At 40.3% G+C, this 12,481-nt stretch overlaps 1 protein-coding gene across 1 annotated transcript; it reads right to left on the bottom strand.

Annotated features, from left to right (window-relative positions):
* Positions 1–777: 777 nt before the first annotated feature.
* arel1 (apoptosis resistant E3 ubiquitin protein ligase 1) lies at positions 778–12,445 on the bottom strand. Its single transcript, XM_085342729.1, has 22 exons — positions 12,400–12,445; positions 11,490–11,710; positions 10,910–11,078; positions 8,835–9,055; positions 8,248–8,319; positions 7,785–8,011; positions 7,444–7,681; positions 7,183–7,352; positions 6,835–7,015; positions 6,506–6,750; positions 6,155–6,232; positions 5,910–6,051; positions 5,688–5,809; positions 4,973–5,048; positions 4,754–4,863; positions 4,481–4,660; positions 4,017–4,142; positions 3,397–3,526; positions 3,216–3,274; positions 3,048–3,137; positions 2,779–2,954; positions 778–2,213 (listed from the first exon to the last, which is right to left on the bottom strand). The coding sequence occupies exons 2-22, from the start codon at positions 11,635–11,637 to the stop codon at positions 2,111–2,113; spliced, it is 3,063 nt and encodes a 1,020-aa protein (XP_085198855.1). The 5' UTR covers positions 11,638–11,710; positions 12,400–12,445; the 3' UTR covers positions 778–2,110.
* Positions 12,446–12,481: the final 36 nt, after the last annotated feature.

Genomic DNA, 12,481 nt, shown 5'->3' with positions numbered 1-12,481 from the left:
CAGAGGTTGAAATAAGATGACAAGAATTTATTCCATCATTTTTATTCCCATAAACAAAGTAGCTCCATCCAGAGAATCTCAAACATTCATCAGCAGCAGAGGCTCATTAAAAAACCCAAAACAAACAAAAACAAAGAAGTAAAAGGAAAAAATTACCCCCACCCTCCCCCCCGGACCCCACCCATCTTCAACTTCATAGGCAAATATTTCACAACATCTAAATCGCTAAAAATCACACTCAGGCCATCTGATCCAAAAAGCATCTAAACAGAAAACAGAGTAGTAAATGATCATGAAGAGCAAAACATTAAACAACATAAAATTACAGGACAGAACTCAGTTATACTTGTTTACACTGATCAAGTCGTACAAGTAATGCTCACGCTTTGTGCTGGATAAATATGATGTCAGCTTTTGGTACTGGTGCTGAAGGTCAGGTCAACATTGCACAACCCAAACAAACACGAGCGCCTAAACCCTCACAAACTTCTTTAACACTGTAAGATCAGCTAAAGCTCTGACATTCGATTGGCACTGAGGAGCCAATGCAAATAAATCCAACACCTACTGTCAAAATGGGATTTCTTTGCCATTTACTAAGTTCAATCTCTTGAATCAAATTTGACTGCTTACGGGGCAAAACTAATCAAAACACTACTAAGAAGAATCATTACCTATTAACATTTTCTGTTTGCTATGAGTAAACATCACTTTTCCTAAATGCTCTACAAGCTGTCAGCAGACTTCTCCAAATTGGCCAATGACCATGTAAACTCTGCAACACAAAAGGAAGTGCTAATAAATAAGAAAAAAAACTTAATAAAACAAACAAAGGAAACACTTCTGTTGGCTCAGGATATCAACAAAACTAACAGCAATAAAAATAAATAGTTTTACAACAATATAACAAACAGGGCTTATTGTTCAAAGATGCTTTGCTCAGCTTACAGGATGATGGAGCATATGGCTAAAGGTTGTACAGTCAGGGCTGGAAGGAGGCAACTATGAACAAACCGTATGCACGTTTGCCATGCATGTGCATGAAAACACACATCTGTGTCAGAGGATGCATAGGTGGCAAAGGAGATTCTGAGGTAAACCCATGAAAGGCTGTGAATGAGTCAGTCAAAAGCTTTATATAACAAAATGTTATACAAGGGCTCAGCCCTCCAACACCCAAACAGCTTTCACATCCACAGTAACCTCTGCATGTGATAAGAGAAAAATCATAACATGACTATTACCTACTATTGTTGAGTATGTTTCTCTCACCTACACACCCCCCGGGATACAATCAGAGGCAAAGGGCAAGAATAAGGCGGGTTTATAAAACATAAAAACAAAGATTAAGGGACAACAGAAACTTTACCTTCAAGACACAATAAGTTAAAATGTAAATATAGAAACAATATCACTTGGCTCCTTTTAAAACCACTTCTGCTCAGATAGAAAAAACAAAACAACAACTTGTAGAAATTATATTAAATCTCAACCCATCAGACGTGCAACAGTAAAGTAAATCCCTTCTCCTTAAATATTAAATCAAAAAGTAACAAGATGAAAACATTTGTATACGCGCTAGTATGTACAAATTAAAGAGTGATATTATAATATTTACATACACACATCAGTCCCTGATCGATTAAGGCCAAAGTGCTGTAGATGCACGTGTCACCCACGTCACATGTAGGCTGCTGTTGCACTTAAGTGTTCCTCAGTCAAAGAAGCAGTTATACAGTTATACTCAAGGCTTTTGCTCTAGTATTACTCGTCTCTCAAGCATATAAAACTAAGCAAACTTTAGCATCAGGAAATAAAAACTGTCCAAACACCCTTTTTCAGCAGTTGGAATTTTGTCATTTTTGTCTTTTTTTCCTTATACAAAAGTGGAATATTTTATATACAGTAGCACTAGAGTTCATACGAGATTCACTACAGCCTCCTGGGACTTCCTGAAACGCTCGCTCATCTTGAGAGAGGGTATTTATTAGGGAGGGTGAGAGTGCCAACAAGTCCACCCGTTAAATGTGAACGAATGCAGGAAACCAGGGCAGTGGAGCAGTGCTGGTCTCTTGTATGTGTGAAACCACAGTGCCAGTTGATGGAAGAGTCAGAGCATGCCAAAACCCTCACTGCCCTCGCTGATGGCCAGCTTCAGCATCTTGTGCAGCTCCTCGTAGGAGTCGTAGGTAGGGAGGCACAGCTGGTTAAAACTAGACAGACACAGAGAGTCAGCATGTGGTTGAACTATTGTTGATTTGAAAAGGAGAACGGGCTGATATTACATTATTTCTTATGTATAGAGAAAAAAAAAATCAAATTAAAAGACCAAAAACGGAAATGATTTTAAACATTTCCAGACGTGATACAGCAAAACACACCATCACAGAGCTCTATTGTTTCCAACAACTATTAAAAACATATCAGTGAGCCATGGTGTTGCAGTGGGGATTTTTTTTCCACTCTCTCACACAGTTTATTTTGACTCAGTCCCATGTATGCCATCCTGTTGCTGCCATAAAAAAAAAACTCATTAGTATGTATAAATAAGCCACTGAAGCTATTCCACAGAAATGTGCTATTTTCTCCTGTTTGAATAACATTTTTTTTGTACAATTAAAGATTTTTACCGTACGTGTGATCTGGTCTTAAAGATTTATATCATCAGTGAGAAGACTGTTGGTTTTAGACATGATGCAGGATTTGGCAGCAGTCAGAAAAACACATAGCAGCACTGTTGAGGCATGTTTTTCTCTCAGTATGTGTGCTTCTACTCACCAGGTGTGTGCAGTGGGCAAAGTGCTATGTGTGGGGGCAGCGATGATCTGGAACGAGGGGCAAAGAGTGTTGAACCCGCCGTGGGGTAGCTGAGAGGAGCCAGTGGTGAACTGCAGAAGACGAGCCAGTTCTTCTTGTGTGAAGCTGGACACCACCGCCCAGAACCACTTCATCACCTGAGGGAAGGAAAAAGGAAAAGCAAACAAGATCAGACATTTCCACCAGCTGCTAGGGAAGAAGGCAAGATAAGAAAAGCGTCCGTGACGTACCTTCTCTCGGAAGTGCCATGATCCACCAACAATCACAGCGTGGGCCTTGAAGTCCTGTACGTTTATGTCACCAGTGCCACACATCAGCAGCTAGAAGCACAAAACTCCATAAATATCCGGTGTTGATTAAAATGTCAGCAGGACTTAATTACAATACATCGCACATACCTCCAACTCGTTCTCATCAAATATGGCTAGCAGGTTTTCTGGAACCAGTTCATTCAAACCTGCAATTGATCAGGAAAAATGCACCAATTATGTGCACATTACCAGAGATCTCAAATGAGAGGAACTGGCAAGAAAAATACAAATGCAAAAATGCAGCTGTGTGCTAGCTTCATTTCCTTACCTTTAAGGAAATGTTCCACCTCATCTCTTACCTGACTGGCCAGTCTATACTGGGCCAGCAGGTTAAGATAATGCATCTTGTTTTCATTGGTCACAGCAATTTGAGCTCCACCAGATATAAGCTCCACCACCTGGAAGAGAGGACGACGGGGTGAAAATGACAGAAAATGACATTTAAGGTATGTTGAAAACTGGCAAGTAACAGCAAGAACCAGAGGAAAGAATTAGACATTGAAAAATGTCACATTACTTCTCAGCTAATTTATAAATATTTGGGCAATTCATTTTAATGTTAAAGAAACAATTTGATGAAGTAACGTCGTTATTTAATTAAAAATCTGCGAGTCTGAGCTCTGTTTCATCACAGATTTATGCAGCCAGCTATTTGGGTGATATTTTACAAGTGAACAACAAAGTTTATAAAGAATGCCAAACTCTACTCGTCCATCCTTTTATATAAACTCACCACTCTTCCTCTTTTAAGAAAAATTGAGGCTCTAGCCAAACAAGCAATATGGTTTGTTTTGCTTGGTTTACTGCTTCGATCTCCTGGGATCTCCTACATCAGTACTTAAAAAAAAAAAAAATAAGGGGAGGTTCCTTTCCAAAGTGTTGCCTCACCTTCTCCAGCTGTCCCGACTTGCTATACTTCTCCTCGGCAAACACCAGGTCCATTTCACTCACGTCATTGTTTAGGATGAAGCACACTTTAGTTTTGTAGAACTCCTGGTCGTCCGTCTCAAAGTACTGCATGTGGAAAACCAAACGAAAACCCAGGAAAAAAATAAATTAAATTTTTAAATAAACACGGTACTTCATCTTCTAGCAGGGAAGGATAAAAAGATGACTGGGTGGACTGGAGTTCTCAACTTTGAAAGCGAAGTTATTTGGATAAACAGCCAAACACATTGGGTAGTTTTCTGTTAAATAAATAATGCCAAGAAAGAAATGAGGTTTCTTGGCTTTGTCAGGAATGTTTAAGTGATGAGATAGAACAGTTGACACTAGAGGATAAACAATAGAGATGTGACCTTCCAACTTCTGAGCAAAGTGTCTCTTTAATTGGAATGCACTGCGTTCCATACCTTGTAGTTCATTCTCAGGCCAATGATTTGGGCCAAGAAGGAACGTGTAAAGCGAGCTCGAACCAGCTGTTTGTAGGCTCCACCCAGAGCAGACTCATACAGACATTTCCCTACAACGCGACCCGCAAACTCATACATCTTTAGGCGCAAGTGGGGTGGCCTCTCGGGATTTGGGTGTACCTGGAAAATGAAGACGAATACTCTCTGTGAGTTTCAAAACTAAGTGTTGATGGTGTATACAGAATATACAAAGGGTTGAAAACAGAAACTCACAAGGCCCTGGTTGTTGTCACTGAAGCGGGTGAACAACTGATTCGATGTGTCAAAGAGGGTCTTGCAAATCAGTTCAAACCACTCCCTGCGTGGACCGCCCCAGTCCAGAGCTGCAGAGGAAAGATTTTAACGCACCTTAAATCCTTTTCTGATTTTAAGTGAAGTGCTTGAGGCAAAATGTCATTTCTCCAATAGGCCTCGTGTTGATTGTGCGTTTACCTTCCTCGTCCTGAAACACGACCTCAAAGTTTTTACTCCAGTCAGACACTGAGAAGTTCCTCGTGGCCTTCAATGACTGAACAAAGAACAAAAACGACAATTGAAACAGTCTATATGATCATAATGGTCACGTCACTGTTATGATTACACCTGTGGTCTTAAAACATAGCTTATAATAAAAAAAAGAAAACAAATCTGAGTAAATAGAACGTCCTAAATGTAAAGCAAAAAACACTTGGAAACTGAAATCTCAGAGGACGGACGGACGTACGTACGTGTGTGTGTGTGTGTGTGTGTGTGTCTGGCTCATACTCAGATGGTGAAATCATGCCTCAGATTAACACGCGCCATTTGGTTAATGCAAAATCCTGTAACTCCTGCCAAGTTCAACTCTTATGCAGGAATATATCAGACATGTGTACTACATGTGTTTGGCATCGTAGAAAAAACATTTTGGAAAAAGGTCAGAGTGACATGTGAGCTGATATTTAAAAAGGCTTTCCTCTAAACCTTTTTTTTTTAAAAAAAAAAAATCAGAAAACATTGGTAATAAATGTTTTTGTTAATAAACCTCGGACTTTAATGCTTAACGTCATTCTGGTGCACTGTTTTGGAGAAATAAATTACATACCACATATTACACACTGGATTAGACAAATTATGTCTATTCTTCTGCTTTTCCACTAGAAAGAATAACATACGGCGTAAGACTTACTGAATCCAGAATGGCGTGTCGGCTGACTTTTAGGCAGGTCTTGGTGCGAGGTCTCTTGGAATGGATGTGCCTGAGTTCACGCTGAAAGAAATTCACCTTGTCTTGGAACGTTTCAGAGCCGCCTAAAAACAACATTATTAAATTACTACTACAGTTTTCCAAAGAGACGGTATTTGCTAAGTGCAGATCGTGCAAAAGTAACGGCGTTCCACTCAAACAAACCAATATTCTTGTGCAGGAAGCGAATGAAGGTGGCAGCCATGATGTTCCTATCCTTGCAGCTTAGCTCCACAGGAGGCTGTATCCCATCATCCACTACTAGAGTTAGGTACTTGTGAACTGGGTCAGGACCATAATAGGTAAACTAAAGAAAATAATTCAATTAAACATTAACCACGTATAAAACAAAGCGATCTAAAAAAAAAAAACCCGATTCTCCAGGATTGTCTAACATTAGTTCTGCTTACCTTTGTTCCTGGACATACTCGAAAGGTGAAAAGGCGCCATGGAATAATTTTCAGGTAGAATTCCTTCACGGATAATTGCTGTTTGAAAAAACTCAGGTTCAATGCCCTCATATTTTCATACCGGCAGTTTTAAAATCTCTGAATTTAAAATAAATAAATAAATTGGAAGAGACAATAAGCATACAAGAACAACTGAAGTGTTTCAATTATTACTTCATAAAATATAATCCAGGTATTAAAGCTTTTGTGTAAATAGGTCTGTATGTATGTGGGCACTGATCTAGAGGACGAGGACAGTAAAGGTGATTCTGGTTCCAATACCTAACCATTATATTGCCACCGGTCACTTACCTTTGGCGATATGTAACAGTAGACCTTTTTTGGTTTCTTGACCTTCTCAGGTTGTCCCTCCACAGGAGAGTCATGTTCATCCTCCTCTTCTCCCATGGAGGGCCTCCTCTGGGGAGCCAACAAAGAGGAGGCTGGTAACTGCCACGATGAACTGCTGTAGTTCCCACTACTGTAAAGGTATGCCTCAAAGTAGATGCTTATGCCAGGAGTGGATACATTCTTCTCCACGCAGGCCTTTTCATTCTCTGCAATGTGACATGCAAAGAGGAGCATTAGGCTATGAAAACAGTAGCTAATACATTTCTCTTCAGCACGTACAAGCTGCTCACCACTGAGAACAATTATGTCAAATTCCCCATTGCTGAGCGGCTGATTCTTGTAGGAGATGCGAGCCCTGAAACAACCAGTCTTCTTCAGGGTCAGTCTCAACAGAACCTGGCACTGCTGCTTGTTGACTGAAACAGATTTGCTGTAGAGGCCCTCCAGACTGTCATCATCTGCTGTGCCTAGCTGAAAGAGCAGAAAGACTACAAATGAATCCAAGCTTAGTTCTAAAGCTAATGGTTGTGCAATTGTGCAACTTAAGAATAAAAACTAATCCTAGGTTTTATACTCGTCATCATCAAGAAAATAATCTCAGTTTAATGGGTAAAAGAACAGGAGTTTCACTCGCTTACAGAGTGCACATGGACACTGTAGTTTGCTTCATCTGTCAGAGATGTGGAGTTACTAGTAGGGTTTCCATACTCGTCTCTGGGCTCAATTTGTAAAGTGTGCCGCTGTCCGTTTGTTAGCACCAGGGTGGAGAAATGGTAGGCTATCTTGGTTTTGGATGGAACAACTGTACCTGAAGTGAAAAAGAGAACAGAAATATAGTCATCCAAAATAAAGACTTTGTTTTGACATGTAAACTGCATGAAAACATTTTATGCATCTACCTGGCTGGAATATCTTGTAATAAGGGCTATAGGCCACATTCAGTCCACCCAGCTTGACTGCAACCTCATAGCGTCCAGCCTTGCGTACTGTAAAAGCCACTTTGACTACATTGGACTCTGGGTCTTGCAGGACTTCCTGTGTGACAGGGATGTCCAGGGCCAGTTCAATGTGGGTAATGTTGACCCTCAGCCCCACAGGCCGATGTGCTGGGAAAGGCTGACCATTCTTATAGAACAGCTGAAAAGGCGAAAATAGAAAAATAAAAAGTGCCATTTAATACTGAAATGAGATTTTATTATCATCTCTTTTTCCTTTCTCAACATCTAGAATCTAGTGTGACCTGGACTCTGAAACTCATAGTCTGTCCCACTTCCTGTGGTTCCTTCCAGTCCCACGACACTTTGCAGGAACGTGGGTCCAGGTAGTTTCCCCGGACATAGTCGTAGATGCTACGATCACCGCGTCGCCCTGGATCCTCATTCTGCAGGAAGCTGACCACCCTTGCCGCAAGCTCACAGAGGAACTTGATGGTAAAGACAAACGCTATGATGGAAACAGTAATTCCACCTGCCACAAGAAGGAAAGAAGCACAAGAGTTGGAACTCATTTTGCAAAAAAACATTTCAGTATTAAAATAACTAAAGTTTAAGCAACGTTTCATCACCAACTATTTAAAAAACAAACAAAAAAAAAAAACAGCAGCACCAACTAAAGCCAAAGTGTGAGCAGGAATAAAAATCAGTCACATACAAGTAAACACCAACCATATCAACTCTTACACTACCAGATAATGTTGTACTCACCAATCACGTAAAACATGAGGTCCCTTATCAAGAAGCACAGTGCCACACTACAGCCAAATATGAGAGCTCCCGCTGAGAAGACAGTAACACAATGCACTATTGATTACTTCAATTGTAGAAACTACTCACTTCCTCTTCCTTGTCTGCAGAGTCCGTGTCAATGCTTGCACTTTCCTTTGTCTCTAGCACATAGTTTTCTTATTATGTAAATTCGGGTAGGTCTTCCATACCACTAAATTTATTTTTAAATCAAATGCAAAGAAAGGGTGTGACAAAAATGTCCAGCTTTGTCCTTTAGTATGAAAAACCACACCCTGTTAAACAACAGGAAAGCTGGTAAGGTAGAGAGTTGTTTTGTTGTCAGACAGATGAAGTAACACATAACTTCTCCATTAGAGAATTTGAGCTGCTTTCAAATGATCTATGCTTCTTTGAGTAACATTTGTGAAAACCCTTGAAAAGACTAAGCAAACAGTACTTCGGTTTATATGTTGTATCTGAATGCCTGTTGATACTTTGCAGCTGGGGAACACAACCACAACTAACACTCTTTAAAGGCAACAATAAAAACGTGATCAGGGTCTCACCAAATGACCACTTCTCATTCAGACGTCTCTCAGCGAGGCTGTGCACCAGCCGGATCTCGTAGTCCTGGTCACGACTCCCCCTGGAGGTCTGGAGGATCTTGATGCCTGTAGACAACTTTATGTAGTCTTCGTAGTAGTAGCCCCAGGCAGCTAAAGAAAGCTGCAGCTGACTGTCAAACTGAGAGAGATCATCCAAATTCATACAACCCAAGGTCTTCAGTCTGCAGTGTAAAACAAAAAGTGAAAGTATGTCAAGCAGGTAATAGAAATGAATCTAGCATTAAGCAACCGCCTTTCTTTTAGGCGTCGGGACTGAAACCTAACTTTAACTCAAGGTCTGTTAAACAAGAATGCAGTTCCAACCACACACACAACCCGTCCGGCATGCTTAACAAAATCTGGTTTAAGTACAATTCAGGCCAGGAGCCTCAATCTTATCTCCTAAACTACTCCAGTATTGCAAAAGCTACATCGGATGACATGTTCCAACAAGCCTTTTTCAAAATAAATAGAATAAAAGGAAAAAAAAAAAAAAATCTAATTCCTGTGGTGTACATGGAGGAGGAAAATACTGGATGAGCCAACAGCAAAAGATTATTAGAATTATAATAACGCTACTGTCCAGATTAATGGAAAATCATCTTTGGTTCACCAAGTCACAAATCAATAATAAATAAATATACTGATAATTATCAGCACACATTAATAAATATACAACAGAAAACTTCAGAAAAAACATCACAGCATCACTAATTGCATCTGGCACAAATGATCCCTCATACACATTTTTACTAGCTAGAGGCATCCTATAAAATCTTCCTGACAACATTAGCTCGAAATCAGATCAGCAACAATGGACTGGATAAATACAGTGTATTAATAAATACAAAGAAGACCTTTAATCCTCTAAAACAAATGTTCATACTGTCTCTGTGTCAGCTGACACCGAGATCATGCAGGGAAAAGGGATAGCTCAGAGTGGTGGCCCCATGACTGGAAGGTCGGGGGTTCGATTCCCCTGAACAGCTACCCTGAGGTACCCCTGAGCAAGGTACCGTCCCTACACACTGCTCCCCGGGCGCCCAGTGGCTGCCCACTGCTTCACTGAGTGAATGGGTTAAATGCAGAGAGGAATTTCCCCACGGGGATCAATAAAGTACACTTTCTAATTACGCTTTCACAGCATGATCTTTATGGGCAAAAATAGAGATTAGTATAAAATATTATCTGAATAACTAAAATCAAATCAACTGTAAGACTGCCTTTTCTATCCTTTGTTAATCAGCATGCGCGATGCTGTCTCAGTTTAATATGTACATACTGACAATAATGGTACAACTAATACTAAAAGCAACTTTAAATCCCCACTTACACTACATTTTGATAAAAAAAAAATTAATAATTAACTTTGGCTTTTTCAGTTCTTTACTGAACCAAAAGCACAGAAAAAAATGATGTGGGCAATGAAGGCTTACATAAAAGCCAACAGCAGTGGAGGCAGCTATAGTGTTGCAGCCATGACCTTCAGAAATGTGACACTGTATCCCACTAAAAATGTCAGGAATCTTCCTAACAAACAGTATTTTCCATGTTTCCGAAACAAAGCTGATCTCTAGAAACATAACAGTTTACTCAAAAAAGAATCCCAGCACACTTATTGTTTTGATAGCGCAATAACTAATACTAATCATAGCTGGTTCTGTTTGAATCAGAATAAAGCACCCAACACATATACAGAAACATCTGCATTACTGCAGGGTCTCACAAATGCAGTCTCTAAAGAATGCTTTTTACTGCAGTGACCCTCCAAAACACTGCAGCCTACACAGCTCCGTGTCAGCAGACTCAGCTAGCCGTGAATGGAGAGGGTGCCCTCAAGTGGACATAAATAAACCTAGTGTGTGTTAACCAACATGAAACAACTTAAAAAGCGTTAAAAAAAATAAACAAAATCTTAGAAATCACCTGGAATAATCTATATTTATGACAAGGCAAAAAGTAATTGATTACATCAAAGGGTTGCTGCTCATACCAGATTAGTAGAAATGTTGAAGTTAAGACTTTTCATTGCTTACGTATGATAATAGTGCTCCAGGTTCTGGGAGCAAAGCCACTCCTGGAAGGCAAAGTCTCGGAGCAGCTGGATGTGAGCCTCTGCGATCTCCCTCCAGCGCTGCTGTTCCTTCACCACCTCTTCCAAACGACTAAGAACACTCAGACTCAGTTCCTCAAGTGTGTGTACATCTGGATGGCACATGAACAGCATATAAAATCTCCAATACTCATACTTGCCAGTAAATCCACATCAGTATAATGACCCGAAACGTCTATATCCTCATTAAAACCTACTATAATGAAAGCTTAAGCCTGTGCTGTTTGTATGTGCATGCCACTGGCATCAATTTAGTCTGAATGTTTACTGATCAAAACAAAAATATCATCAGAGTCAAACCTAGAGGTAATGCAATCTCTCTGAAATAAACCCATAGTAAATCCAGTTGAAAGTGATACTTTTGCCTCTGTTATTTCTGCAAAAACTCAAGTCTTCTCACACATATCACTAACATCAGCTTGCTCTTTAAAAGAAAAAGAAATCAGCTAAATGTCTGTATTGTTTTGGTCAGGTAGGATTGAAGTCAAAGGTGATCCACTGACCTTCAAATAAGTTTCTGTATTGAGAGAGGTTATGTCCTTTGAGCCATTCCTCGATCTGACTCTCTTTTCCTTTCTTCCAGCGCACTTCCCAGAAAAAGATCCACGACAGTGAGCAGAAGAGGAAGGTCAGGAAGAAACGGCGGTCCATCAGACCATCTTTCAGCCTTCACTCAGACTTCTCCGTGCTCAAACACCAAACACCATCGAGTTATTCAAATCTCCTACAACAGAGGAAAAACGAGTTTAGCCAGATGGGATTTTAAAGAAAAAGTTGCTCAAACAAGCAGTAGATGGAAACACCAAGGAGCCCGGCTGTAGACTGTTCTGTCAACAAACATGAATATTTAAATGTCCAGAATAATACGAAACCCGTGGCATTGAAATATGTATGAAAAACGAGGCTCTGACAAACCTTTTAGTAAGGACAAACAGGGTCAAAGATATGCAAGTCAAATCCAATGAGAGACCAACAGTGCAGCTACTGATTATGACAGATATTGATAACCATTCTGGTCTCGCTAGCTCAGCTGCCAGCACGTTTTCACACTATCTGCTAGCTAAAGAAATAACATATTCAAACAGAAAGCTTAACTAGAATTTATTGGGAAGGTCAAAAGCCTCGGAAGGTTAACTGCAACATCATCAATTCTCTCTGGTCTGTTGACACAGTGGGAAGGCTACCCTTCACAACTGCTACAGTAGCACTCCGACCAGACAACACAACGCTAACAGCTAGCAGAGTTAGCCCTGAATGTCAGCGTCCTTTCAGAAATCTCGTCGCCTGCCCCAAAATGGTTATTAAGGTGCATATCGTCACAGGTGCCTTTTGCAAAACCACGACTACACAAAACAAAACTGAACAAATGCAATATTGTAATATAGCCAAACTATTATTAAACACTGCAGTTACCTTCGTCTGCGAGGCGCTAGCGTAGCCACCGGAAAATGCGCAGAACGGGCGTCGATTTTTGATTACGTCTGCGCATTGCTAA

The sequence above is a fragment of the Diplotaxodon limnothrissa genome, linkage group LG19 (assembly GCF_057381915.1).
Source record: "Diplotaxodon limnothrissa isolate DT_005_m linkage group LG19, D_limnothrissa_male_GT1.1, whole genome shotgun sequence".
Taxonomy (NCBI): Eukaryota; Metazoa; Chordata; class Actinopteri; order Cichliformes; family Cichlidae; genus Diplotaxodon; species Diplotaxodon limnothrissa.
Note: the sequence above shows the minus strand (reverse complement) of the source record. Positions and strands in the feature narration are given on the sequence as shown.

Excerpts from the sequence above, each read along its gene's own strand:
- arel1 (XM_085342729.1), bottom strand. The coding sequence starts at position 11,637 with ATGGACCGCCGTTTCTTCCTGACCTTCCTCTTCTGCTCACTGTCGTGG. Across the intron at positions 11,079-11,489 it reads ATACAGAAACTTATTTGAAG|ATGTACACACACTTGAGGAA; the intron begins GTCAGTGGATCA and ends TGTGCCATCCAG. Across the intron at positions 4,864-4,972 it reads CGTGTTTCAGGACGAGGAAG|CTCTGGACTGGGGCGGTCCA; the intron begins GTAAACGCACAA and ends TTTCCTCTGCAG.